The sequence below is a fragment of the Zalophus californianus genome, chromosome 15 (genome assembly GCF_009762305.2).
Source record: "Zalophus californianus isolate mZalCal1 chromosome 15, mZalCal1.pri.v2, whole genome shotgun sequence".
Lineage (NCBI taxonomy): Eukaryota > Metazoa > Chordata > Mammalia > Carnivora > Otariidae > Zalophus > Zalophus californianus.
Genome location: NC_045609.1, coordinates 59,643,565 through 59,670,468, shown reverse-complemented (window position 1 = coordinate 59,670,468; position 26,904 = coordinate 59,643,565). Strand labels below are relative to the sequence as shown.

The 26,904-nt window shown below is 45.6% G+C and overlaps 1 protein-coding gene and 1 long non-coding RNA gene across 6 annotated transcripts in view; one reads left to right on the top strand and one right to left on the bottom strand.

Moving 5' to 3' along the window:
- LOC113922367 overlaps window positions 1-26,904 on the bottom strand; it is a 50,228-nt gene that overhangs the window by 2,936 nt on the left and 20,388 nt on the right. The window contains exons 2-3 of the long non-coding RNA XR_003519944.2: window positions 3,192-3,414; window positions 2,223-2,354 (exon numbers count right to left, since the gene is read on the bottom strand). This is a non-coding gene — a long non-coding RNA (uncharacterized LOC113922367). The remainder of the gene's footprint in view (window positions 1-2,222; window positions 2,355-3,191; window positions 3,415-26,904) is intronic.
- PKD2L1 (polycystin 2 like 1, transient receptor potential cation channel) overlaps window positions 2,948-26,904 on the top strand; it is a 42,596-nt gene continuing 18,639 nt past the window's right edge. Inside the window, exons 1-5 of one of the 5 annotated variants that reach the window (XM_027594253.1) lie at window positions 2,948-3,041; window positions 11,134-11,261; window positions 12,039-12,140; window positions 16,332-16,611; window positions 17,002-17,115. In XM_027594253.1, the coding sequence (XP_027450054.1) occupies window positions 16,377-16,611; window positions 17,002-17,115 (349 nt within the window). In that variant the 5' untranslated portion in view covers window positions 2,948-3,041; window positions 11,134-11,261; window positions 12,039-12,140; window positions 16,332-16,376. Of the gene's footprint in view, window positions 3,042-11,133; window positions 11,262-11,380; window positions 11,876-12,038; window positions 12,141-16,105; window positions 16,612-16,984; window positions 17,116-26,904 lie in introns of those variants that run through there. The other 4 variants (XM_027594251.1, XM_027594254.1, XM_027594248.1 and 1 more) reach the window with 4 other exon arrangements.

Below are 26,904 nucleotides of genomic sequence, written 5' to 3'. Positions count from 1 at the left end.
GCCGCTGAAAGGGCATAACGGCTCGTTCCCTTTGTATGAAATCTGGTGGCAGGAAAAACTAATCTCCAGGGAGAGAAGTCAGAAAGTGGTTGCTCAGGATAAGGGGCCTTGATCTGGAAATGGGCCAGAGGAAAGACTTTGGTCATAGACACGTTCCATATCCTGCTTTGGGTGGCAGTTATCTGAATAGATACAATTGTTCAAGATCATCAAACTGAACGCCTATGAGGTGCACGTTTCAGTGTATGGTGAATTTACCTCAACCCGGCTAGGAAGGGTTGGGAACCAGAGTATGTAGCCAGGAAAGGGAGTCCTAGAAGTTGCTTGCTTCATCCATTCATTCAAAACACAATACATATCTATCGAGCCCCTACTAAACAGGCAGGCACTGTTCTGGAAGCTGGTATCCCTGGTGAGTTAGCTCCATGTTCTTGCCCTCATGGAGCCTACATTCCAGTGGGAGAGATAATTAACAAAATAAACACAGAAGCTCAGGTGCAGGGGGGAAAAGGATAAGGGGATTTAAAGTAATAGTTCTACTAAAAGCAGGAACTTTGCAGATTCTGGGCATCACCTTTGCTCAACAGGAACCCAAAGGTCCCTCCCTCCCTCCCTCCCTCCCTCCCTCCTTCCCTTCCTTCCTTCCTTCCTTCCTTCCTTCCCCCGCCTCCCTTCCTTCCTGTTGCTCTCCTTTTGCCCTATAAGCCTGGTGCTTCAGTGTGTGGGTCTTATAAGTTTCCTAGCTGAGTTGCTGCTAGCCTATGACTTTTCTGGCTCCCCTGTGAGGAACAAATATTGTAATCAAGACTTGCCCTCACGGATGTGCTCAGAGCCTGGCCCAGAACGGGCAGAACCTCCATCAGGTGATGTTGATTTGTAGATTGCACACAGTTGCAGGGGACAGCCTGAGGGCAGAGCTCACCAGAGCAGCCCGCGTCTCTCCACCTGACCTCCCAAACTTCCTGGCTTCTATCAGGGATAGCGATCTTTCTGAGGAATCCTGTGCCCTAACTCTGACTTGCTTTTGCTTCCCATCAGAGTCCTGGCAGCTGAACGACACCCAGCAATTGCACTGCTACATCTACTTGATCTTTGTCTTGTAGGGACGCCTGATGGAAGGGTGGGCAGTCAGAGGACTCTTCTGAGAGGGCACTGCTGGGAGGGCAAAGATGATTGTCCTGTCAAAATTCCTCTCCCTGACAAAGGAAGGACGTGACCCCAGGCAGGTCACTGTCAGAGGAGACGAGAGAGACTGCTCTGTCTCCTGAATGGGTGGGCACTTCTCAGTGGCATCGCCTCCCTTTCATGACCTCATGGCCCCAAGCGTGGCTTTGGGCTTCACGGTGGAAGTGGCCCAGTGAAGGGGTGGGGGAAGACTTCCCTGGGAAGCCATGATCTCCCTTGAAGGGGAGCCTTCCACCCCTCTGGGAGGGGTCCCAGAGCTTCCCTGGGCTTTGAAGAAGCAGCTTGCTGCTTCTCCCCATCTCACCTCCATGGCTGTGAGTTACTCTTTGCTGCAAAATCAGCTGCCAGGTCTGTCAAGGCAGTCCCTCTGGTGACTCTGACATGGCCTAGCCAAGGGTTCTGAAATGTCTGGGTACACACTGTGTGCTGGTCCCTGCTTCCTGGACTCACGTGGAAGACCCCAAGTCTTGGGCATCATGGTACCGATGCTGCGTGGCATTGTGGCCATCAAAACCACACCCTTTGTAGGTTTCAGTTTCTTTCCCTAGGCCACTGTTAGGCAACGGGGTGACACTGTAGTCATAAGCTGCCCCTTGGGAGGAGGGAAACTAGGAAGATTCCAGGGCCTGTTTCTTTCTTCCAACTCTGCTCCCACGTTTGTTCTTTCAATGCTTTGTCACTCAGTTTCTCTTCTGTGAAATGGGGGCAGGCCGACTTGGATCATCATGTGCTTCCCTCCCCAGGGTCAATCAATCTCCCAGGTGTTTGGGGACAGGATTAGGGCCCCTGTGAATGGCTTTCTGCACATGAATGACCTTCATCCCAGGACATCTTGTGATTCTTATGAATGCTGCCTCATGACATGGATGGGCCCCATCCCTGGGGACAGTTTGGCCTCCCTGTTCTCTTCTTGACCCATTCAGGGAGAGGGAGCTCGGGGACACATCCATGGACGTATGGCGCATTAGGTTGCAGAAAGGAAGAGCAAGATGGAGCTGCAGCTCAGTGATGGGGTCTGGTCCTTGTGGAAAGCCTACCTTGTGGGTCTGTGAGCGTCCCCAGCCAGATGTCAAATGGGGGTGGGGGGCTGAGCGGAGGAATGCTCACAGATCTTCATGCAACTTGGACAGCCCACTTGACGTTCCCTTCCTTTTGCCCTTCCGGGCTCCCTGCAAAGAGAGGCCAGCAACATCCATAAGGCTCTGAGCCTGGGGAGGGAAGGCCCCAGGAACACCGGCTGGGAGCCCCAGAGGCATTCAGGCAACTCACCCCTGGCCCCTGGCCCAGCGCCCTCTAGCTCTGTCCTTCCTACCTTCTCTTTCCTCACACTCTGACACTTTAAAACACAGATCTAAGTCAACTCTGGGTGTATATAAGTAAAGGTGATACATTCCCTTGACCTAAGTCCCTACCCCATGAGTCAGAGAGACCAGGCCCATCTCCTCCCCCATGACCTATAGGTGTTGGACACGAGCCTTCTCCCAGCTGCTTTGGCTCAGCCCTTCTAGGTCCTGAGATTAAAGTGTCAGCTTGCTCAAATAAACAAGCACACCGAGACCGGTTGTGATCCGACCAGCCCCCTGTATTTGTCCATCCACACTGCCCATGGCATCGTGGCAGCAGGGCAAGAGGCTAGCACTGTATACAATGGTCCTGCAACTCTGACCTCAGGCTTTCCCATGTGATACAGTCAATGTGGAGAAGGGAGGGAAGCCAGCTCCTGCATCTGGCCCGGCGTTTGCCCCAGACAGTTCTCTGTGTGGAGAGATGGGGGAAGGACCCTCTTGGTCTTTGGAATCTTCCCTGTCCCTTGGCCCAAGCTGAGTCACAGGCAGCAGACAACCCAGAGAGCTAGGGTGAGTGGACTCCCCTCTTCCTTCCCAGAGGAGAGGGGCCCAGGCTGGTCTGCCCTTCTCGATCCTGTCCTGGCACCACTGGCTTCTGGAGGTGCTTGACTGAAGTAAGAGATGGGGCCCCCACACCTCCATGACTATGTTGGTTCTTACCTTCATTGAACGTTTATGGAACATCACATGGTCGTAGGCATGGTGCTAAGTGCTGAGGTCATAAGGAGCTCCTGACCTTGGGCAATCACCATAGAGGAGGAGATCCTTATGACTGGATGATGGAGCTTAGCACACAGTGAGAAGTGGTCCACAGCAGACCAGGTTGGGAGAAGCAGGGAAGACTTTCTGGAGGAGATGGTGGTGGTAAATCCCATGGGGCCATCTAGGGTGAAAGTGAAAATGGGCAGTTGATTAGTCAATGTGCCTAGAAGAAGGATAGAGACTCTAAACCCCTACCCCACTGACTAGGTTCTTTGAGCATATCTTCTGGACTTGTGTTCACATGTGCAGGTTTACATACCAGGGGAAGGGCCTCTACCAGGCCATACTATCTATCCCCAGGACTTTGGGGTATGTTTCCAGATGAGATAGTGTGATTTGGAATGCTTAATATCTTGGGTCATAATATGTGACCTAGGGAGTGACAGACTGGGTAGGTAAGACCCTGGGGACAAGAAGATCACAGACCTGGCCAGGCTGGAGATTTCTGTGGTGGTCTGACCTGCTGCAGGGCATCTTTCCCCATCCTGGGAAGGCAACCCCACATTTGAGGATTCCATATAGATGGACCGCACAGGATACAGGACAGATACAGGCCCAGCAGCTCCCATAACATATGAGGTGAAGCAAAGTCTTCCTTGTCCTGATTCTGCTCTGAGCCAAAGTGGGAAGAGGAGAGGGGGGCCTCAGCCTTTCTTCTGTGGTCAGAGAGAAGTATATGCCCAGTTGCTTCCCTTAGCTGCTAAGAGTGCCCCGAGGGCATCACCATCAGTATTCCAGAATTCCAAACCAGTGCCTCCCTCCCACAAGTGAAAGGGCCAGGACCCAAGCCATTGCCAACCCTTCCCCCCCCACTCTTGTTTCTCTCCTCCCCTTTTGCTCCCTTTCTGTAGCTCCCTGCAGGCTCCTGTTAGAACTGAGCCCCAACCCCACAACATTTCCCCCTTCAATCCCATGCCAGGGAGCACAGATAGTTTTATCTCCCATGGCCTTCCCTTTGCCTGATAATAACCACTTCCATAGCTGATGTCACCTCTGCTTTGCACTGACACAGCCACTGAGTGGGGCACAGGGTCCAGAGGGCTGCTGGCTGTGTCCCGAGCCAGGCTTCCCTCTGTGTCCTCTCTGCTAGCCTTTTCCAGCCAAGAGCCTGCTGCTTGCCCATGCTGTTCCTCTGAACCAGTGTGCACCTGGGGATTGAGTGTTGACCGAGCCTCCATGTGCCCAGCAGAAAGTCAGAGCTGTGCTCTGCTGTGAGGAGAATGGAGCCAGAGTTCTGTCCCACCCCTAGGGAGCTCACAGATTTCTAAGAGAAACAAGACAAAGCACAGAGACATTTGGGCAAGATAATGTCTGCTCATGGCACAGTGTGAACATAAGATGTGGAGTACAGGTTCACCCTTCCTAACAAAGGTGCTTTAGACCTGGTTAGGGGGAGAGGATGGGCTTGAAACAGACCCACTTAGCATTCTTTTAGTGTCTACTTATGTGCGCTGTGCTAAGTGCTTTGACTGTCTATTAATATTTACCCCTATATTTAACCTTATTTTGCAAGGCTCAGGAAAGTTGTGCCAGCTCAGGGCTTGGGCAGAAGGGTGTGATATGGTAGGAATAGTATAGCTGCTGGGTGTGTAGTAGGTACTTCACATACTATCCAGCAAGGAGTTCCTTCCAAGCACAGAACAAACATGCTAAGCAGAGAGTGGGTGGGAGACTTGATGGGTCCCATCTCTCTTCTGCCCTGCCACCACCCACCCCTGCCCCCATGGTCCCATCCAGGCTCCATAAACCCTGGAACCTAAGGTCTGGCCCCTAGGCAAATTACAGTCTGAAGGCCCCCTGGTTACCCAGAGGCATCTTCCTTCTACGCCACTTGCCATATTACCTTTTTTCTCCACTCTCCCTGCCCAAGAGGGAAAAGGGAAAATCCCATGCTTGCCTTCAGCCTTGCCTTTGACATTTAAGGTATAAAATAATATAATATGGTGGATTTCCAGGCTATTTCTCTGCTGCTCCCACAACAGGATTTGGCTGGATTCCCTCCCTTTTTAAAATATTTTATTTATTTATTTGAGAGAGAGTGAGAGACAGAGCATGAGCAGAGGGGGAGGGGTAGAGGGAGGACTTAGGGTAGAGGGAGAGTCCCCACTGAGCAGGGAGCCTACATGTGGGACTCCCAGGATCCTGGGATCATGACCTGAGCCAAAGGCAGATGCTTAACTAACTGAGCCACCCACACACCCCTGGCTGGATTCCCTTTTAAAGCCTGGAATTTTTGCCTTTTATTTACCTTGAAGACTCAGGATTTGCAAAGTCATCTGGCCCAGACATACTCTGGCAGAATTGTTGGTTTCCCCATGCCCTCCTTTCAAGAAGCAGCCCAGAGAGCCAGCAGTATTCATCCCAACCCTCCCAAGCCTGTCTTTTAGCTGAGAACCAGCCAAGGGAAGAGAGGAGCCAAACCCAGAGCCCCATATGCAGCAGGCCCCTCAGCCCCAAGGGCACTCAGGGAGGCCCACAGGGGCCATTGACCCAGTCGGTCCCTGTCATGCTGGATACCCAGTAGTCTTCTCCCCTAACACCCTCCTTACCAAACCTCTGGTTTCCCTAGACAAGTGCCAGCTTCTTCATCCTGAACCCCCAAGAGCTACCTGGCAAAGCTACAGCTGGTCCACCTACGGTTGGTCCAGCTACCTCTGGACTGCTTGGCAAAGCTACGGCTGCCCTATTATGTATGTACTTGGCCTTGACCAAGGCCAGAACCACACTGCCAACAACTCAGGTGCCTGGGCAGTGTCACCTGAGGCAGTGGGGACCCCAGGGAAGGGATGGGGCCTGGTGCTGGCCTATCAGCTTCCTGACAAGACAGGCTGACTCCTGGGCCCATGCGTCAGGACTAAATTCAACACACTGCTAGTCCTGTCACCGCCTTCAAGTTTCCAGGTTTATCAGCAAGAAGGAACCAAAGACAGAGGCATGAAAAGGTACGGCTTGCTTGGGAGGATGGTTGTATCTGGATTAATCCGGGAGAGCAGGAACAGAGTCAGATGCAAGGTATGGGAGTAGCCTAGTCTCTGGTGGGGGTAGGTGAGAGGTGGGGATTGAATTGTCCCTCTCAGAGGCGGGGAACACAGATGACACTTGGTAGAGTGAGGGCTGCCTGAGGGCTAGGGCTGTCCCTTCTTCAAAAGAAGGTGTGGAGGCCATGAGAATGGGTTTCATGGACCTCCAACTATGAATAATTGACCAAGATCATTTACCTGGACCAGACTTCCAGGTGAGCAGCCTGGGAACTTCCCCTTCCTAGGAGCTGCCCGGCCACTAATTGAGCTGAGCAAGGATACTAAGGTGGGCCCCAACCTGCGAGACACTGAACTCCCCTGATGGTTTATTTTGGCTTGCTGAAGGCCTTGGCAAAAATTTTTTAGACTAACTCTGCCGCAGAAATCCACCCAACCTTCCCACACTCTCTCCTTCACTCAGGGGCAGACTCACCTCACGGTCTGACAGCTCTCCTAGCCTTCCTGGGCGCCTGCCCAGTTTTCTCTCACAGCTGTTTCCTTCCTCAGAACCTTACAACGGCCTCCCAGCCTTGGTGTCTGTGTCTCAGAAGACTCAGAGCAACACAGAAGTCTACTAGGTCTCCAGAATGATAAATCCCTGTGGGTTAGGACCTGTTAGCGGGACCTGTCGTGAATCTTTAGAGTTATCTAGAAGAAAAGAATAAACAACAGGAAGGAGCTGGGAAGAGGAATGGTCTCTGGACCCTCTGAATGCCAATCTCTCCAACCTGTTTGGCTCTGACTGACGGAGGGCGGCGCTTCTGCTGCCACCTGGTGGCCATGGTAGGCAAAGCCCCTAGGCATCTTCCCACTCTGTTCTGTGATTCTGCTGGAGAGGGTGCCAGCGGAGAATTTGTTGTGTTCCCCTTCTCCCTTGTTTGCAACATTAATTGTAGGTGTTGACTTCTGAACCGTATGCCCAAGTGTTTTTCCTTTAAAATTAGCACCATAGTTGCACATATCTGGGAACACACGGAAAATTATTGTATACTTTAAATGGGTGAATTGTATGGTATGTGAATTATATCTCAATAAAGCTGTTTTTTTTTAAAAACCAGCATCATGGGAGCACCTGGGAGGCTCAGCAGTTAGGCGTCCGCCTTCGGCTCAGGTCATGATCCCAGGGTCCTGGGATTGAGCCCTGCATCGGGATCCCTGCTCAGTGGGAACCTTGCTTCTCCCTCTCCCACTCCCCCTGCTTGTGTTACCTCTCTTGCTGTGTCTCTCTCTGTCAAATAAATAAATTAAATCTTAAAAAAAAATCTATAAAAAAATAAAATCCAGCACCATAATAGGAGTTGGAATCAAGGGAAGCTTTTAGGACATGAAGATGAGGATGGTTGGTCTTGGTTTCTTAGGACATCCCCAAGCAGATACGCAAGAAGTTCATAGAGCACGTATTCAGTAAATACTTAATAAATTACTTGTGTAGTTAAATGGAGCCACTTCTTTTATTGTCTCACCATCCACTCTTTAACCTCAACACCCCCACTTCTCCAAATCAGGCATCCACAGCCTTCTCAATTTCCAAGGTCACCTGAGAGATTCTAGTCTAAGCATCTGAAGGCTTTTAATTTATCAGAACACTTGATCTTTTAGCACTGTTTGGTACAGTCAATAATCACTCCCTTCTTAAAATACTCCTCCTCTGACTTTTGTGTCTTGAAAACTCTTGGTTCTCCTCCTGCCTCTCTTACGGCTCTTTCTCTCCCTTTCTGGCTCCTCTTCCTTCCCCCTCAACTTCAGTTCCTTTCTCCCTTCATGCAATCCTTTGGCAATTTCAACTGTTCCTGTGGCTCCAATAAACACGTCTAGCTGCACCATCACTCTCACCAGTGTTTATTACTGTCTCAAACTCTAACCCAAATTGTCCAGTGAGCCCTCAAATTTCAACATCTGAGTGTCCCATTAACACTTTATTTCTTAAATATTTTTAAAAAGATTTTATTAATTTATTCATTAGAGACGGAGAGAGAGGCAGAGGGAGAGGGTGAGGGAAGAGCAGACTCCCTGCTTAGCAGGGAGTCCGATGCGGGACTCCATTCCAGGACGCTGGGATCATGACCCAAGCCGAAGGCAGACGCTCAACTGACTGAGCCACCCAGGTGCCCTCCATTAACACTTTAGACTCACACATACCTAAAGTTGAATCTCATGCTGAAACCTTATTTTTTTTAAGATTTTATTTATTTATTTGACAGAGAGAGACACAGCGAGAGAGGGAACACAAGCAGGGGGAGTGGGAGAGGGAGAAGCAGGCTTCGCACTGAGCAGGGAGCCCGATGTGGGGCTTGATTCCAGGACCCTGGGATCATGACCTGAGCCGAAGGCAGACGCCTAATGACGGAGCCACCCAGGCGCCCCTGAAAGCTACTTTTGATCCCTCTCCTCCTGCCCACCCCATTAATAGCATCACTGACCTTCCAGGTGTAGGGGTTTGAGACCTTGAAGCCGCTTTGATTTTGCTCTCCCTTGTACCCTATCTCCAGTCAGGTGCTAATTCCTGCAGGTTCTGCCTCTGAGAGGCCTCACATATCTTCCCATTCTTTTCTATTCATCTGTAACCATCATCATTCAGGCTTTCATTCCTGTCCCTAAACTAGCCCCGCAAACTTTCAACTGATGTCCTGGCTTCCAATCTCCCCCCAGAGCAAACACTTATTGTCCGATTAGGTTTCATAAAATATAGCTTTCATTTCATTCCTCTGTTTGGAAGCTTTCTTTGTCTTTCATTTGCCTGAATCCAGTTGAATTTCTGTTGCCTGAATGAATTAAATGTCTGGCATTTGAGGCCTTCCATATTCACTCCCAATCCTCTTTCCAGGCTTCTTTCTTATTCTCCAGTGAGCACAGTGGGACTCTTCTTCCACAAGAGCAAGCAATGTTTCCACCTGCCGGATTTTGCACACACTGCTATCCCCATGTGGATGACACCCAGGAAGTCATTCAGTGTAGACAGACAGATCTGACTCAAAGATGGATTCCAGCACAATTTATCTCTCAGATCCTCACCTGTAAAATGGAACGACAAAAGTCTACTCCATTGGATTGTGTGAGAATTAACTAATAGAATTCACTATAAGGCGTCTGCCATGTGGGTGGTTAATAAACGGTAACTATGCTTTCTTTTAGTCTCTTAAAATATTTGTCCTCCTTTTCCAAAGGATGTCATCCAAAGTCCACTTCATTTTTTTTTAAGGATTTTATTTATTTGACACACAGAGAGAGAGAGCACAGGCAGGGGGAGCGGCAGGCAGAGGGAGAGGGAGAAGCAGGCTCCCTGCAGAGCAGAAAGCCCAACACTGGGCTGGATCCCAGGACTCTGGGATCATGACCTGAGCTGAGGGTAAACGCTTAACTGACTGAGGCACCCAGGCGCCCCTCAAAATCCATTTCAATGCTATTCGTTTCAAATTTCCTTTCTTGACCTTTCTTTCCACTTGCCACCCCAGTTACCTTTCTTCCTCAGAGCTGCTGTTAGATGCTGTATTTCTCATGGCAGCTATTCTCATACTCATCGCATGCTTCACCCATATTCTTCCCTAATTGTAGTCTCCAAGGAAGTAGCAATTAATACAAAGTCTTGGAGCAAACGGGTGAAAAGCGAAGTGATTGCATGGATGACTCTCATGTCAAAAAATGAACTGTCATATTTCCTGGCTGATGTGGAGAGCTAGTGTGGTGAAGACAGCCACCCAAGAGATTCTGTGAGTCTAAGATGAAAATGCACCTCAAGTCTTTATGAACATAATAACTACTGACTACTGGCTTTCATAAAAATACCTTTTTTCTGAATATGAAAGTACTCATAATCACCGTAGAAAAAAATTAATGAAAATAAAATAAACAAAATAAAACAAAAATTAGCAAAATAAAAAGCATTCACCCAGAGCTATCACTACTATGTTGTTAAATTCTTTAAAATTAGACCTTTTTTAATGCATCCAAATATAATTTACATATAAAATATGGACTCTATATATGCCAGAATTATGATGAGCATTTTCTCATGACATTAAATACTACTCAAATTGTTGATTTCTGCACAACAACCCATCATGTGTATGTATCTTTTTTTTTTTTCCCCAAATTTCCAGTCGGTTTTAATGAATGGCAGTACCGCATCACATGCAGTTCTGGGTGAGTTCAGGGTGAGAATTTCCAGTTAGGCTTTTCTAATACTAAAACTGCTTCTTTTTGTGTCATCCAAAATCCACCTCAAGGTGAGGGGAAAAGAAGGCTGGATGGGTCCTATGTTTCTTGGGGGGAATCCAAGTCCATATAAGTTCTCTCTTCTCAAGGAGATGGGGCAGGAAGAGCAAGTTCTAGCCCCCAAAGAAAGAAGAACTAACAAACCATAAACACATTACTCTCTCCTTCTTATGAGGCCTGCCTGCCCTTTAAAAAGAACGACATCCTTAACTCACAGGTATTTTTCAAACCTGTATCCTTATTTATCTAATATTTTTTCTATTGTTGGATATTTGAGCTTCCTCTTTTTCACCTTTAAAAACTTATTATCAATTACGCTGATTGAAACATTAGGATAGATTTCTAGATTTGGGAGTATAGGGTGAACAGAATAAAAGAAACTTAAGCTCTTGATTCCAAACTCCCATTCAGGAAATTAAAAAAAAAATTGCAGTACTGACCTTTATTGAGGTATGATTGACATACAAAAAGTTATACATCTTTAATGTATGCAACTTGGTGAGCCTGGAGATAAGTATACACCTGTAAAGCCTTTACCTTGGGAAATTTTTCATCGCTTTGTAGTTTTACTACTTTAGCTCTCTTATTAATTTCTGCCTCTTTCCCAGGTATCAAGGAGATAATCGATTTCAGGAATGAAAAGTGGTTGGATTCCATGTGCTCAGAAGGAATCTAAAGCAAGCCTTCAAGCTGAGCTCCACTCATGTGCCCGTAACCATGAGGGATAAAGGTTACCGTAAGTTGTAACATTTCTTGCATTGTCATAACCTTTTCCTTGTTTGGTCATTTAACTCAGTCTGTTTCCTTGTGGATAGTAGCAGTAAAACATTTCTGAATCTCAGAAAACCCTGTTTGCTGCAGGGCCAAGAAGGGGGAAGAGAGGTAGAAATCATGATTCTATTCCTCATTTGCCTTAGAACCTTAGGTCTCCTGCTGCATTGTCTCGTAGCTCCCTGTACTCCTCCCTTGCAGCACTGTTTATGATTACAAATCCTAAGTTATCTGTGTATTTGCTTGATGCCTATCTTCTTAGCCAGAATCTAAGTTCTATGAGGCAGGGGCCCTGATGATCTTATTTGCTGCTTATCCCAGAGTCCCTCCTGTATAGTCAGCGTTCAGCAAATACCTGTGGACTGAATTATGACTGGAATGAGGACTCAAGGTGGAAAAATATGTGTTCCCTGTGATGGGGCCCTCAGCAGCTGGGACAAGGGGGTGTGTTGGGTGATTGCCCTGAGACCCTGAAATGATGCTGGAAGGGTGAGCGCCGGGGGGATTTGCCCAGGTGCTCCAGTCTCCCGTCTTCACAGGCTTGGGACATTCAGTCAGCCAAGTCTCCCGTGAAATTTGGTGAGTTGCTCTGAAGGAAAGAACCTTGTTCTCTCAAGTCGTCTTTCCCATAATTCCCCTTCTCTCCCGTGCCTTTCTTCCCCCTCCACCTCCCTCCTTTCTTTCTAGCCTGCTGTCTCCAATTCACATGAAGCTCTCTCCTCCCCCACTCCACCTTCTCTAGCAGGAGGCTGGGCTGACACTCACCATCCTATACAAAACCGTGCCTGCCCCAGCTGGGGCTCTGCCTGGAAGTGATAACGCTGACTGATTACTTCAAGACCATGTGAGTACTCCATGTCTGGACTACACTCAGCAGGGGGCATGACCACGGCCTCAGACCCAAGTTTCCAGGCAACTGAAGACTAACTTCCTTATTTTTGTTGATAGCATCAGATGTCTCCCACCGCCTGGGTTTGGTTGGTCCCCTCTACCTGTCCAATCCTCTGTAGAAGGCATGGGCAAACGGGGATAGTTGTCCAGCAGGGGTCTCTAGAAATGGGAGGAAAGCTGAAGGGTTCATTTAAAGAGGTTCTCTTTGGGGCGCCTGGGTGGCTCAGTCGTTAAGCGTCTGCCTTCGGCTCAGGCCATGATCCCGGGGTCCTGGGATCGAGCCCCGCATCAGGCTCCCTGCTCCGCGGGAAGCCTGCTTCTCCCTCTCCCACTCCCCCTGCTTGTGTTCCCTCTCTCTCTGTCTCTCTCTCTCTCTGTCAAATAAATAAATAAAATCTTTAAAAAAAAAAGTTCTCTTTGGAGAGACGGAAGATGCAAAATGTATTCCAGCAGGACTTGTTAAATCCAGGGGGTCACAGGAAGGAAGTAAAAGACTGAAGTGGGTCATTTTGATGAGGGAAGTGGATCTCCTCCAGCCTCTCTGTGAGGTCCCTGATGAAATACAACAAAATGCTATTTTCTTGGCCTTCTGGGCTGGGACAGCTGCAACACGACTTCATACACCTGAATCTTCCAATGGATCTGGGTTGTCTGTTCTAAGGAGCTGTGGCTTGTGGAGGCCCCTAGCACAATGCTATGATGTTTATTGTACAAAAACAGGGAGGGGGGACTCCCTTGGGATTAGCCTTCTCATGTCAGTTTGCTTGGTCCACTGTGTTTGTTGCTGAAAACTTCAGCTACTCAGATTTCGGTATTTTTGCCTTGCAGGTGACCGGTGGTATACTGGTGAAGGGTAAGCCCTTACGTGCAGGGTTTTCTTATAGATGAGTGATCTCCAGTGTCTTCCATTGAGAATCATTGCCATAGTGAGCCATTGTTACTTATAGAGTGTGCTCTATTGTTTATGTTTATTGGGGTGGAAAAGGTTGAGGGTCACTATGTAAGACACAGAAGGTGATTTGAAGCTTCTCTCTGTAGAATGTGGACCGTGAGTCACCCCAAGGTTCCTTTCTCTAGAATATGGAAGGTGGTTTCTCCTGGGGGAAATTTACATGGAGAACTTACAGGAAAATGAGCTACAAGTTTCTATCCCACGGCCTTTGCTGTCTCTGGGCTCTTTGTCAGGACCTAGTGGATCTGAGTGGCACTGAGGAGCCTGGCTAGGATGGGCATGGCATGAAAAAGGAGTGTATTGGGGACAGAAATGTAGTAATCTTTTTCTGGTGTGTGCAATAGGATAGCATGCAACCAAAAAATGTATCCCAGTGAAGCAATGGGACCAATTCACCAAGTAGGCTAAGAGGCATCATGGTAAAGAAGTGTTTTGGGTTCTGATGGACAGCAAGTCTTGCCATGTCCTCATGAAACTCTTCTAAGAGTTATTTTCTTTCCAGACTACTGTTATAATAGTCTCCAGGTGAAATGCCATCATTCCACTCTGCTGTTGTCAGCTGGAATGGAATGGGGGTGGATACAGAGGGTTCTGGGACCCTTGTCTCTCAGAGATAATGACAACAGAGTCCTGACTGAAGGTATCTCCCTGAAACATGAATTGCTGTGGACGAGTGGGGTACGCAAGGATGGGTGCTGTGGTAAGATAACTAAATTTGTTTGGTGCTTTACAGCACACAGTTTATAATGGTTTCTATATCTACTGTTTGAATCCTAAAACAGTCCTTCAGGTCAGCAGGGCAGGCTTTAATTGGAACACTTTGTAGATATATAAACTAAGTTTCAAAGGGACTTGCCCGGAACTATACAGTTAGTAAGTTGCTGAACCAAAAGTTAAACCGGGAGTTTGGGTTTCAAGGTCATCCCTCTTGGGTTTTGCTGAATTGCTAAAAGGCAACCTGAGCCACAGGACTCTGATACTGGTTGCCCTTATTAACTGGCCACTCAGGAAAAACCAAGTGCCACAGAAACTTGAGGACACAAAGAACTGCCAGACAAAAGCATCAGGAGCTCCCACTTGATTACCATATTTAGGACTTCTTGAGTAAGACTAAATAACCTAGGAATGCCCAGCACCTTTTGAGAAAATTTCTCAAGCTAGTTATGTAACCTGTGCTTCCGGGGGTATTATGCGTTGATCCACACACGTGGGGAATACTCAAGACTGAGCAGGGCAAAGCAATGTTTCCTCTGTGGGTGACTGTGAATAAAGCAGTCCAGCTCTGGCCTTAACGTCACAAGGGTGTGGGACCTGTCGCCTGATGAACCTCTTTGAGTCTATCCAAAACCTTGTTGATCACAAGCCTCTCTCAGAATATAAAATTATCCCCCAAGGAATCCGAAACCATCTCCTGTTCCTCTTGCTGCTTCTTTGAACTATGCTGCTAGCTTCCTGTTCATTACCTCTGTCTTAATGTTCAGTTTTGCAAGCAAGGAGTCCTTTTGCAATTGTTTGAAAAGCTTGTAGGTGAGAGGCAGCAGCTCCGGTTCCTTCCCTATCAGCTGATTTCACACAAAATGATCTTTTGTCTTTCCAAAGATAAAAAGCACCTTGGAATATGTCTCATTAGCCGCTAAAATGTAGAGATGAAACTCTTCCATCTAGGGAAGCTCACAGAGAGGCCTTAACTCCAGCCCAGACAGAGTTAATTCCCTAACAGTATCTGGGCCTGGGGCAAGAGATGCATGCTTCAGAGCCAGGGGTAAGACAGCTGGGTTTTGGAAAGTACCTATTTATCAAGGGCCCGAGGCCAGCCTTGGGTTGTCTGGGATCAGGATCTCCTTATGGGGACACTCAGGACTGGTGACTTCCACTAGGCTGGTGTTTTACTGAGGGGGGAACGTGGGCTTCGGTCAAGTGGGGCAATAGAGTGGCCCAGATGGGGAACCAGCAGTTGGTGAGAGGGCAGCCCCCACTGCAGCCATCAAGGAGAAGGTAACCCCTGCCCCTGTGGGGCCAGTACCATTCTGGGCCACAGCACATGCTTTTAGGGGAGCTTGGACAAGTGATCAGAGGCCGGAGCAGGGCCTAGGCAGAGATGTGCTGGGGGCACAGACACCTGAGATTGAAAAGAAAGCAGATCAGTTCAGATACCTCTCATAGTTAATAGTCCTCAGTCCTGCTTAATAGTCCTCAGTCCAATACTCATGCTTAATAGGCCTCAGTCCAATACTACAAGCCCTAAGATAAAGTTGTCGGCTGAGCTAGGTCCACACATCCACTCCTCTTAAGGAGTCCCAAGCCCCACTGTCCTTGCTCTTTGCTCTCTCACGCATTCTCCCAAGCAGGGTTTAGGCTCTTCCCTGGGCTGAGCCCCACACCCTTAAGGAACACATTTCTGTCAGTGTAGTTCCCTTGTAAGCCGTATGAGGGCAGACCTCAGAAGGATACAGATAATCTGGAACTTTAGTGCCCCCCCCCCACCCCGCCAACCTCAACAGCAGTCAGAGACCCTGACCCTTAAGTGTCTGAAACAGAGGCTCCTCCTGCCACTAGCTTTTCGCCCAGCTATAGGGATGGAGTGAGGAAGGGGAGCCCCCCTTTTTCCACCCCACCAGGGGACAGCTCAAGGTGAGACATTAAAGGAGCCTCAGACGCCATTGAATGAGCCTGGAAGGGAAAGAGCACTTTTCAGTCTCCTGTCCCCGGCCTTGGCCTGCAGCCCAATCCATGGCGGCCCTTTCAGGAGCTTTTAGTGGAAATTCGCCCAGACCGGCTGGAGTCCGCCAGCCCCTCCCACTGCTCTCTCATCTCCTCTTCTGTCTGACTGGGACCACCCCCCCACCAGGCCCCTTCTGTAAACAGCCCTCCCCCCCCCCAGCACCGGCCTCTCTCACCCCTCCTTCCTTCCACCCCAGTCGCCACATCTCCCTCCCAGGCTTCTCTCTCTCCTGCCAAACCCCTGCCTTCCAGCTCCCTTCCACCCCTTGTCTTGAAGCTAGACGAAGAGAGAGAGAGCCCCTGATGGGACTGAAAGCCATTCCCCACACCCTCCCGCCTGCCCCTCCCCCAATGGGGACAGATTCCCACTACAAAAGGCAGGAAGCAGAGGCTTCCTGAGACCAGCTGCTCTCCACTCCTCTGCCTTCTGCTGTCTAGACTGGGCTGTGTCTTTGCTCCCACTTTCTTCAGGGGACAGTGGGTACCTGCAGTGCCAGGCCCCCTACCTCATTCCCCATGAATGCTGTGGAAAGTCCTGAGGGGCAAGAGCTCCAAAAGATGGGGAGTGGAGCCTGGGACAACCTTGCCTACAGTGGTCCCCCCTCCCCACGTGGGACACTGAGGATCTGCACCATCTCCAATGCAGTGCCCCCCCAGCCCCAACCCAAAAAGCCTGAAGATGGATCCCAGGAGAAAGCCTATAGGACCCTGGTATCCAGCTGCTGCTTCCAGATCTGTCGTGGCATCAGAGGTACCTGGTGGGAGGAGGGTTCTCATGGGATACTGGAGTTAGGAAGGGAGTCCCGAAAAGCTTTAGGGGAGAGATGAGAAGGGTACGGAGGGAGTTAGCTTGAAGGAGGACATGTTTGTGATGATCCCCTAGACTGTCCCACCTGAAACAAGGACCTCCTTTCCATGTCTTCATTCTCTGCTACCCAATGTCTTTTCCACTGTCTACCTCAGGGTGTTTGATGAAGGAGGGCGGGCTTGAGTGTGGCTAGAGTAGCCAGATTCAGCCAAGATACATGGTGATGGGTGAGCAAAGGGCGGGGGTAGAAATAGGAGTAAAATCCAGGGACTGGTGGGTTGGGCACCTGGGAGGAACCTGCTGCTAGCGATCCTAGGCATCTCTGTCCCTTAGGACTTTGGGGAACAACCCTGACTGAGAACACAGCTGAGAACCGGGAGCTTTACGTCAAAACCACCCTGCGGGAGCTGTTAATATACATCATGTTCCTGCTGGACATCTGTCTCTGTGAGTAACATCTGTCTCTGTGTACCTCTGGCTGTGAGAAGCATCTATGTGTACAACATCTGTATACACACTTCCACAGCAATGCCTGAGGAGACAGCATCTATCTGTGAGCCAGCTATGTCCTGGGGTTGATTACCTTTTCGGCTTAAGATGTTTTGATTAAAAAGAACTTGTCACTGAGTTCAGGAGAAGAAGACAGATTGTTAGAAAGCAGTTAAAGTTACTTTGTCAAGAGTTGCAAGGGAAATATAATCTTTAAGTTCACGTTCCTGACACCAACTCAGCAGCCACCAAGTTCTGTTGGCAAGTGGAAGTTTTTACCCTTCTATAAAAAGTGGGGAACGGTTCCTTTCTATTTGGAACGAAAAATAGTTTGGTGGGTTTCACGTGGTTGTTAGGCTAGGTCTGATCCCCATTTCTTTAAAAGCAGAAGGAGAAAGGTTCAGCAGGCCTTAGAGCTCAGAATCCCAATAAAAGGGCTAAAGATGCAAGTGGTGTAGTTGTGGTCAATGCAGCTAAGATTCTCCCACGTGAGAGACCACCATGCCTCAGGCATTGAAGGAAGCTTATTTGAAGTTCTAGCTACAGACACAAACTGGAAAGGTTTGGTGTCTGATTTGAGAGTACCAAGTGAAAGGATAGAACAAGTGCACCATGGAAGGATAGAGTCAAAGAATTATAGATTGAAGGTAGAGGCTCTGAATTTACACAGACTTGGGTACAAACACCAGGCTCTACCATTCACCAGTTGAGGAAACTTGAGCAAGTTGCTTAATTTCGGTTTAACTGAGTTTCAGTTTCCTAATCCATACCTATCCAATCCAATAAGGTTATATGAGGTTCACATGAGATAATATTCCTGAAGTCATTACCCCAGTAAAGAGTAACTAGTACCAGTAAATAAATAGGCATATGGTAAAAAATATTCCATAATGGTCGCCACCCTTGTATCCAGACCTGATGCCCTCCCTATATGAAGGGCTCCCTACATGATGCCCAGTACTGGACAAAATTCTCCATGGGCATATGGCCAGTACAGAGTTCTGTGATGCAATTCAGTTGTATTCAGATTTGGGAAATCTATGAGAACAGCAGGGGAAGTGATATCTGAGCCAGAAGCTGAAAGATGAGGAGGATTTAGCTCCTTGAAAGGAAGGTGAAAAGAAGGGAAGTTCCTGGGAAGGGAGAACTGCATGTGCCTAGGGCTCTGAGGGCCTTTACATTTTGATGCTTCTGACATGTAGTAAAAGGGTACTGTTACTAGCTTCCTACCCCCCATCCTCTCCCAGGCCTCTTTCTTCTTTCAGGCAAAACTAGAGGCAATCATGAGCCTTGGGCATGGTCTCAGTAGGGCTACTTTGGCACTCTCCAAGGTTCTGACCTCAACCTCCCTGGCATCTCAGCTCCCTGTCAGCCTCCCTGAGCTCTGACCATCTGCCACTAGACTATATATTCTCAGTGGCGATGATATACCCCCAAGGGAGTAGAAATAGTTTCTTGGAGGGCAAAAAAAAAAAAAAAGAAAAGAAAAGAAAAAGAAAAAAAGAAAAAAACCAACTTAGATATTGCAAAAGTTTTTGGCCCTGGAAAAGGCCACAGTACATAAACAAATGTAGTATTAATGTGCTATTAAAATTTAATTGGGGTGAGGGGTGATTGGGAAGAAAATGTCTAAAGATGCCCCTAAGTTGAGGGATAATGCCAAAAAAGGTTAAGAAACATTGAACTAAACCCTTGTAATTTTGCTAGCCTGTGTGCTAAGCTCTCCTGCCTAATGAAAAGGATGCAAATCCTAGCCATAAAATCTGACACAAAATACAGTGGTTTTGTGTTGTTCCATCAGGAGGCTGTCTTCTAAGAGCTTCAATGACATGTATTTGGAAATGCATCTTTATCAGTGTGCTTTTCCCTGTCAGTTCCTATGACTGAGTTCAGATGCTCTAGGACCCATATTTGGTATTAGGGTAAACACTGTGGCATAATGGAAAGATATAAACATTGGAGTCAGACAAACTGGATTCAAATACCTCTGCCACTTACTGGTTTTGTGACATTGGGTACTTCCTTTTGGTAGAACAAAGAGAATAATACTTATCTTATGGAGATAACATATATAAATAATCTTACACAATCACTGATAGTAATCATCTTTGTATTCTCTAGTGGAATTTCAAAATACTTACTTGGTCCTCTAGACGGGTTATAAAAATTACCTTTCAAGGAAGAAGCAAATCTGAAAGGGCTACCTATTGTATGATTCTTACTGTATGACATTTTGAGAAAGGCAAAACTATGCAGATAGTAAAAGGATCAGTGGTTGCCAGGGATCTGGGAGGAGAGGGAGTTGAGTAGGTGGTGTGCAGAGAATTTTTAAGACAGTGGAAATACTCTATATGACAATATTATGGTAGATACATGTCATTATACATTTGTCCAAACCCATATAATGTACAACACCTAATGGAAAGTATGGACTTTGAATAATAATGTGTCAATGTAGGTTCATTGATTATAGTAAATGGGCCACTCTGGTGGGGGATTTTGATATAGAGAAGCCTGTCCATATGCAGAGGCAAGGGTATATGGGAAATCTCTATACCTTCCATTCAATTTTGCTTTGAACCTAAATCTACTCTAAAAAGCAAGATCTATTTGGTTTGTAGTTGGCTTCACAAAAAGGGATAATATCATTTGAACAGCATCATTTAAGTTAAGGCATTTTCTCTGGAAGACCTCAGTAAATCACTACAACCACCACCATCATCATTGTTATTAACAGCATGCGCACCAACCTTTTACTGAATAAAAGCATTACACTACGTACCTTATCTTATTGACTACGCACAGTGATTCTAGGATATTGGTTCTGTTACCACTTCCATTTTATAAATCAGGAAAGGTTTAGATATGTCAAATAGCTTGCCAAGGACACAGAGCAAGCAAGTGGCAGAAGCAGGAATCCAATGCACTGAGTATTGACCTGACTCAATTTTTGAGGCTTTTAACTAGAGTCTACTACAGCTTCTCTGCATGCAAATGTGTTACACCTTAATTTATTAACACCTGTTAACATCTTAGCAAGGATAACTACACGTCCTACCTTAGTAGAAGCATAATTTTGAATTCTACTGGCTGATTACTTTTTTCTTTTTATTGCTGTATTTTTTAAATGACATAAAAACATTAAAGAACATTTTGAAATATAATTCACCTATAATTTACCACCACAACACCAAAGATATCGTCACTGATCACCAGCCCTTATATTTTCTTTCTTTCTTTCTTTCTTTTTTAAGATTTTATCTATTTATTTCAGAGAGAGAGTGAGAAAGCATGAGCAGGGAGGGAGGGGCAGAAGTAGACTCCCCTGCAAAGCAGGGAGGGAGCCTGCTCAGGACCTGAGCTGAAGGCAGCTGCTTGACCAAATAAGCCACCCAGGCGCCCCTCTTATGGTTCCCTTTCACTTACAATTATATCTTAAATATTTCCTCATGTTTGTAAGTAATTTTTATATTTTCATCTTAATGACTACAGTCACATCACAATTAACTAAAACATTCTCTTGTTATTTCAATATTTGCCCACCGCAGGTAAATATATCTATACTTGCTACTTTTTGCCGTTTCTGTTGAAGTATTTCCTTGGGAATTTCCAGGGAGGGAGATGCTAGGACAAACGATAGGAATACCTTCTTAGGGGCGCCTGGGTGGCTCAGTCCGTTAAGCGTCTGCCTTCGGCTCAGGTCATGATCTCAGGGTCCTGGGATCGAGCCCCGCATCGGGCTCTCCACTCAGCGGGGAGCCTGCTTCTCCCTCTCATTCTCCTTCTGTACATGCTTTCTTTCTCTCTCAAATAAAATAAATAAAATCTTAAAAAAAAAGGAATACCTTCTTAGTACTTGCTTATGTGTTGTCATTTTGCCTTTGTAGGGGATCATACAAATTTATTATGCCACTAGTACTCTGAGATCTAACCAATTTTTTCACAGTCTCACCAACGTTGGATAGTCTCATTTTTAATTTTTATTATTAAGTAGGCATAAAACCTTAATTTGTCTTTGATCACCAGTGAGGTTGGATAGCTTTCTCATGCTTTAATTTATTATGTAAATCTACTTTTGTGTAAATTGCTTAAGGAAGGTATGTTTTAAGAGGGATAAGGGAGGGGATGGGGAGTAAAGTTTGGAGTATTAAAACCCTAGGTGAGGGACCAAACACCAGGGGGCTCATTTCCAGGATTTGGGTTCCTGGAGCTAGGAAATAATAGCCTAACTTTGGCCTGGGATGGGCCCTCATAAACTATAGTGGTCAGCCATACTTATCACATTTCTTCTCCCTTATGCTTTATTCGAGGACCTGGGTGGAGCTAGATACCAGAGCTATTTGGACTTTCATCAGCTGATACAGAGCTATCTTTTTTATGCAGGCAATGTGGGTGAACCATCTATCTTCCCACAATAACCATATCAGCTGGGCAGCCTTTTAAATCTTCCAAAGAGCTTGTATACCTATTATCTCATTTGATCCTGACAGCAGTCCTGTAAGGAATAGATATTATTTCCATTTCACAGATTAGAAAACCGTTATTATTGTCATTATGAATAGTCCAGGAATGATCAGTGATTCAGAATGGTCCCTGATGGGTGGTGTTGGTCCTATTCCTCCACATAGAAAGCACTGGAGAATGATCTTCCTGCCTCCACTCCTTCCCTCCCACCATTATGATATTTAGGAAAGGGCTTCCAGCTCTTTGTCGTCTTGGCAGGATGGCTGTAGCCTTTTGTTGATGGAGGAAACATTGAAGGTCTTTGTGTGGAAACAATGGCTGTTTGTTTTAGGAGACAGTATTGTTATCTCAAAGGTGCACCTGGGACTGGCCCTGTTTAGGAGCGGTTCTGAGACAGGACAAGGCTGGGTCTGGTCACCATGCAGTTGGGGAGGAGGGCAGAGACCCTCAGCCTTTGGTGACTTGTGTCACTGGATGTTCTTTATTCATCACTGGTTGTAAAGAAATGCCTACCTCTATTCACTCTGCCTCTTTTGAGTGGATGTCAAGGTTCTGTCCATAGATTGGTGGGATCTTATATTAATAGGAGAGGTTGAAGTAAGTTTGGAGGCTAGGAAAAAGATGTCTTTATTTTTTTCTTTATTGAGATATAATTGACATACAACACTGTATTCGTTTTAGGTGTAAAACATAATGATTTGATATATGTATATATTGGGAAATGATCACAATTAGTTAACATTCCTCACTACACATAGTTACTATTTTTTCTTGTGATGAGAATTTTTAAGATTTACTCTCTTAGCAACCCTCAAATATAGAATACAGTATTGTTAACTGTAGTTACCATGCTGTATACTACATCACCATGCTGGATTTGTTTATCTTATAATTGAAATTTTGTACCTTTTGACCACCTTCACCAATTTCACACGCCCCCACACACATACCCCTATGTCTGGCAACTACCATTCTGTTCTCTGTATCTATGAGTTTGATGGGTTTTGTTTTTGTTTTAGATTCCACATATATGTGACATCCTATATTTGTCTTTCTCTGTCTGACTTATTTCACTTAGCATAATGTCCATCCATGTTGTTGTAAATAGCAGCCTTTCCTTTTTTGGTGGATAAATAATATTCCATCATATATATATACCACATTTTCTTTATCCATTCATTTGTCAACGGACACTTAGATTGTTTCCATGTCTTGGCTATTGTAAATAATGCTGCAATGAACATAGGGGTGCAGATATGATTTTTGAGATAGTGATATCATTTTCTTCAGATAAATACCCAGGAGTGGAATTGCTGGCTCATATGGTAATTCTATTTTAATTTTTTGAGGAACCTCCATAGAAGATGTCTTTCTTGACTAAGCATTCCTAGAATTGACAAGGAAAGGAACAGAAATATGTTGGATGTTCAGAAAATGTCTGTGGGTGAGCTCCTATACCCTATGTGACTGTAATGATGACAGAAGATAATTGGTCACATAGAACCATGATATTAGTGAAGGTGCAATGGTGATGGAGAGAGCATGGGACCTGGAATAAGATGACATGGTTCAAATGATGGTGCAACCAGTTATTAGCCATTGCCTTTGGCGAGCTAGGTCAAGATACTTAAATCTCTGGAAGCCCCGTTTTCCTTATATATCGAATGATGGTAATGACTGCCTTTGTGAGATTGGTGGAAAATAAGTAAGTACAAATAGTACAGTGCCTCGCATATGGTGGGCTTTCAAAAAATATCAGTTGTTGTTCCACGTCAAGGTATAAATTAGGAAAATATTGAAATGTAAAGTTTAACCCACTGGAAGCTTGAGATCTGAGAAAGCATCAGGATAATGCTTATCAAGGATCAGAAAGACGAGGCCCTCTAGAAGCAGTTGCCAGGGATCAAAACTGGCCATGGGATCATGATTTCATGCTTTTCCTAGCATGCTCAGTTACCCATGGCCTATCCAGACAGAATTACAAAGTCCTTCTAGTACTAGGGTGAGGTCATCTGAGTCAACTCAACCTAAATAATAGGGATTATTTAGGCTTTGGCCTAAATTTGCTGTAGCAGAATTCCCTGGTGCCCCAGAATTCTGAGGGCCTGGATCACTGTTACAAGATTGGTGAGCCTGAACATATCCTGTTGTCCAATGCTAGGTAACAACCTGTCATGTAGTTTTCCCTGATGTGGGGCTGTCATTGGTCTCTAGGAATACTGTAGTACATTTTTTTTTAAACTAAAGTTGTTTTTCTCATCATAGTAACTGTCTTTTTTTTTTTTTAAGATTCTATTTATGTATTAGAGAGAGAGAGAGCATGAGCCGGGGGGAGGGGCAGAGAGAGAGGGAGAAGCAGGCTCCCCGCTGAGCAGGGAGTCCGACGCGGAGCTCGATCCCAGGACCCCAGGATCATGACCTGAGCTGGAGGCAGACACTTAACGGACTGAGCCACCCAGGCGCCCTACTGTAGTACATTTAAATGCCAGTTCTTGGAATCAGGGAAAGAATTTTTACCTATAACTAACTATGCTTTGATCAAGTATAGGAGAGCAGGCAGCAGTAGCTGATAAAATCTAGATATTCTAAATTTTTATAGATGAGATCAGTCTGGGGCTCTGCTGGTATAAGTAGTCAGAGAATGAACATGTAGTTTGCATTCATAAAGCATGAGTCTGAGTATTGACTCTGTCTCTTACCAGCTGAATGGCCCTGAGCAGATCATATAAATTTGAATTTCATGATTCATAGTGTTAAAAATAAAACCACAGGTCCCAAATGGTGTCACTTAGGTTAAGGCCCCATGTCAGTAAATCAAGACTTAATACCTAACCTAACTGCAGTTTCAACCCCCCAAAAATGTAACCTTTAACCAGTCAACATGGAAATTTCTTGGCCAGCACTAGGAAATTTACAGATAGAACCCTTCCATTCCCCATAGAAGGGCTACCTTGCCAAAAACAATGGCTTCTTTGCTAATAATTTCCTTTTTTCCACTCCCTCTGTACCTTTAAAAACCTTTCCTTTTCTGTAGCCCGTTGGGGCTCCCCTCTACTTGCTAGATGGGATGCTGCCTGATTCACGGTTTAACTAATAAAGCTAATTAGATCTTTAAAGTTTGCTCGATTGAATTGTGACATTTAATATTAGAAAAACTGCTCATGGGCAAGGTCAGACCATACCTGATAAGCTACTGGGAGACACTGCATGGGAAAACACTTTGAAAACTATGGAACATGGGACACACATAAGGGATTATAGTAATATTGATAATTATCTCTTTATGCCATTAGGTGGAGGCAGCAGTAAATCTAGGATCTTAAGTTGAGGCAGATCATTAAGGCTGTGTGGAGGTTCTAGTCACAGATATAAGGCAAAGGGCAATGTTCTCAAAGGTGTGCTCCAAGGACCCCTGGGGCTTCCTGAGACCCTTTCCCTTACCAAATTACATCTTTGTGGGAGGTCATATTTTCTTCCCATACTTCAACCAAAACAACCTATAGCAGGAGATTGAATTCTGAAGCAGATATGAGAATCCAGCAATCTTCTTTAAAGCCAGGCGTTAAACAGGCTTGCAAAAATGTTAAACGATCCCCTTTTTCCACTGAATTTATTTGTTTTGTTTTAGAAAATAGTTGTTTTTCATAAAAATATGTTGTTCATGTTTATGTATATGGGGTTTGTTATCATTATTTTAAAATGAATCATTATTACAAATGTCTAAATTTTTCCTCAGTTTTAATTTCTATAAAGTAATTTCTATAAAGTTAGCTATAACCCAAATAAAAACTTTTGGGAGTTCCTAATAATTTTTAAGAGTTACAAAGTGGTTCTGAGAATGAAATGTTTGACAACCACTGGTTTGGAGAATGAATTTGAGCTGGTCAAATCAGATTATTTCACAGCATGGAGTGCTCAACAAATGAAATGTTAAGAGCTCATTAGCAAAAGGTTCAAACTAAGGACAAGATCCTGGCTATAGGACTGCCATGAAGTCCTATTATGTGGCAGACCCTCCTAACTGTTAAAGGCTTTGACATACAGGAGGCACACCTGCCTTCAAGGAGCAATGGAAGCCAATGGCGGCCGTAAACCCATAGTGACCTGCAGTGCTACGGACGCTGGGGGTGGGGGGCGGGGGGTGCTCCAGGATGATGGCAAGATGTCGGAGGACAAAATGTTCAGGGAGACCTGGGAACTCTTGTGGGTCTCAGAAGCAGGCAACCATTCAAGTCTGAGGAGACCAAAGTCATTGTCATTTGCTTGTGTTTTTTGTTTTGTTTTGTTTTAACATTATTGGCTCTCAGCCTGGAGAAGGCAGGCTTGGGAGCCAAGAGCCAACTAAGGCCTCAGGCTATGAATATGCAAGAGCTTTGCCAGAGTCAGAGTTCGGAAGGGCAAGTATGAAAGGAGAATATAAAGCAGTGTTTCTCCTCATTTCATTACAAAAGAATTCTACCCCTTCCCCCACCCCAACCCATGGGAATATCTTTATTAAAAGTTTAACTAATATAGTTCTTGTTTAAAAAAAAAAAGAGTCAAATAATATGGAAAATGTTAAAGGCCACTATTATTAAACACTATTAAGAGTTTGGTATATATCATTTCAGCCATTTTCTGGGCACATATAAATATATTTGAATTTTAGTGAAATGCACTGGTTTTATAATCCTCTAGAGAATGCCCTGAGAATTTAACCCTTCCCTCATTTCTAAGTTGCAATTTTCTTCTGCCTATTTTCCATCTTAAGAAACATGAGGCATTTGGAATCCAATTTTAAATGACCTAAGAGCATTAATTAGAATGTGTGGGTGGAAGAAGGAATTGCCCAAGAAGGAGAATAGCAGCAATAAGAGGACTTCTTAATAGGGAACTTCCTACTAAGCAAAGGAAAAAGGGTTTTGTAAACTCAGTAAATGGTTTTAACCAAGAGATCTGTGATTAGATTTGACTTTTTCTTAACAGAACATTTGACTTTTTCCCTAATTTTCCTAGAAAAATTCCTTTTCCAAAATATCCATCTGACATGGATATAATCATATGAAATGCTTCCGTTGGGATATTGATTTAGCTGTAGTAACAGTGCTTAAATAGAATAGAAGTTTATTTCTCTCTCACATAACAATCTGAATTGTGTAAGAAGCCCTGGACTGGGGGCACGTGGGTGGCTCAGTCAGTTAAGCGTCTGACTCATTGGTATCAGCTCAGGGCATGATCTCAGGGTCATGAGATCGAGCCCCAGGACAGTAACCGTGCTGAGCGTGCTGAAGCCCTGGACTAAGA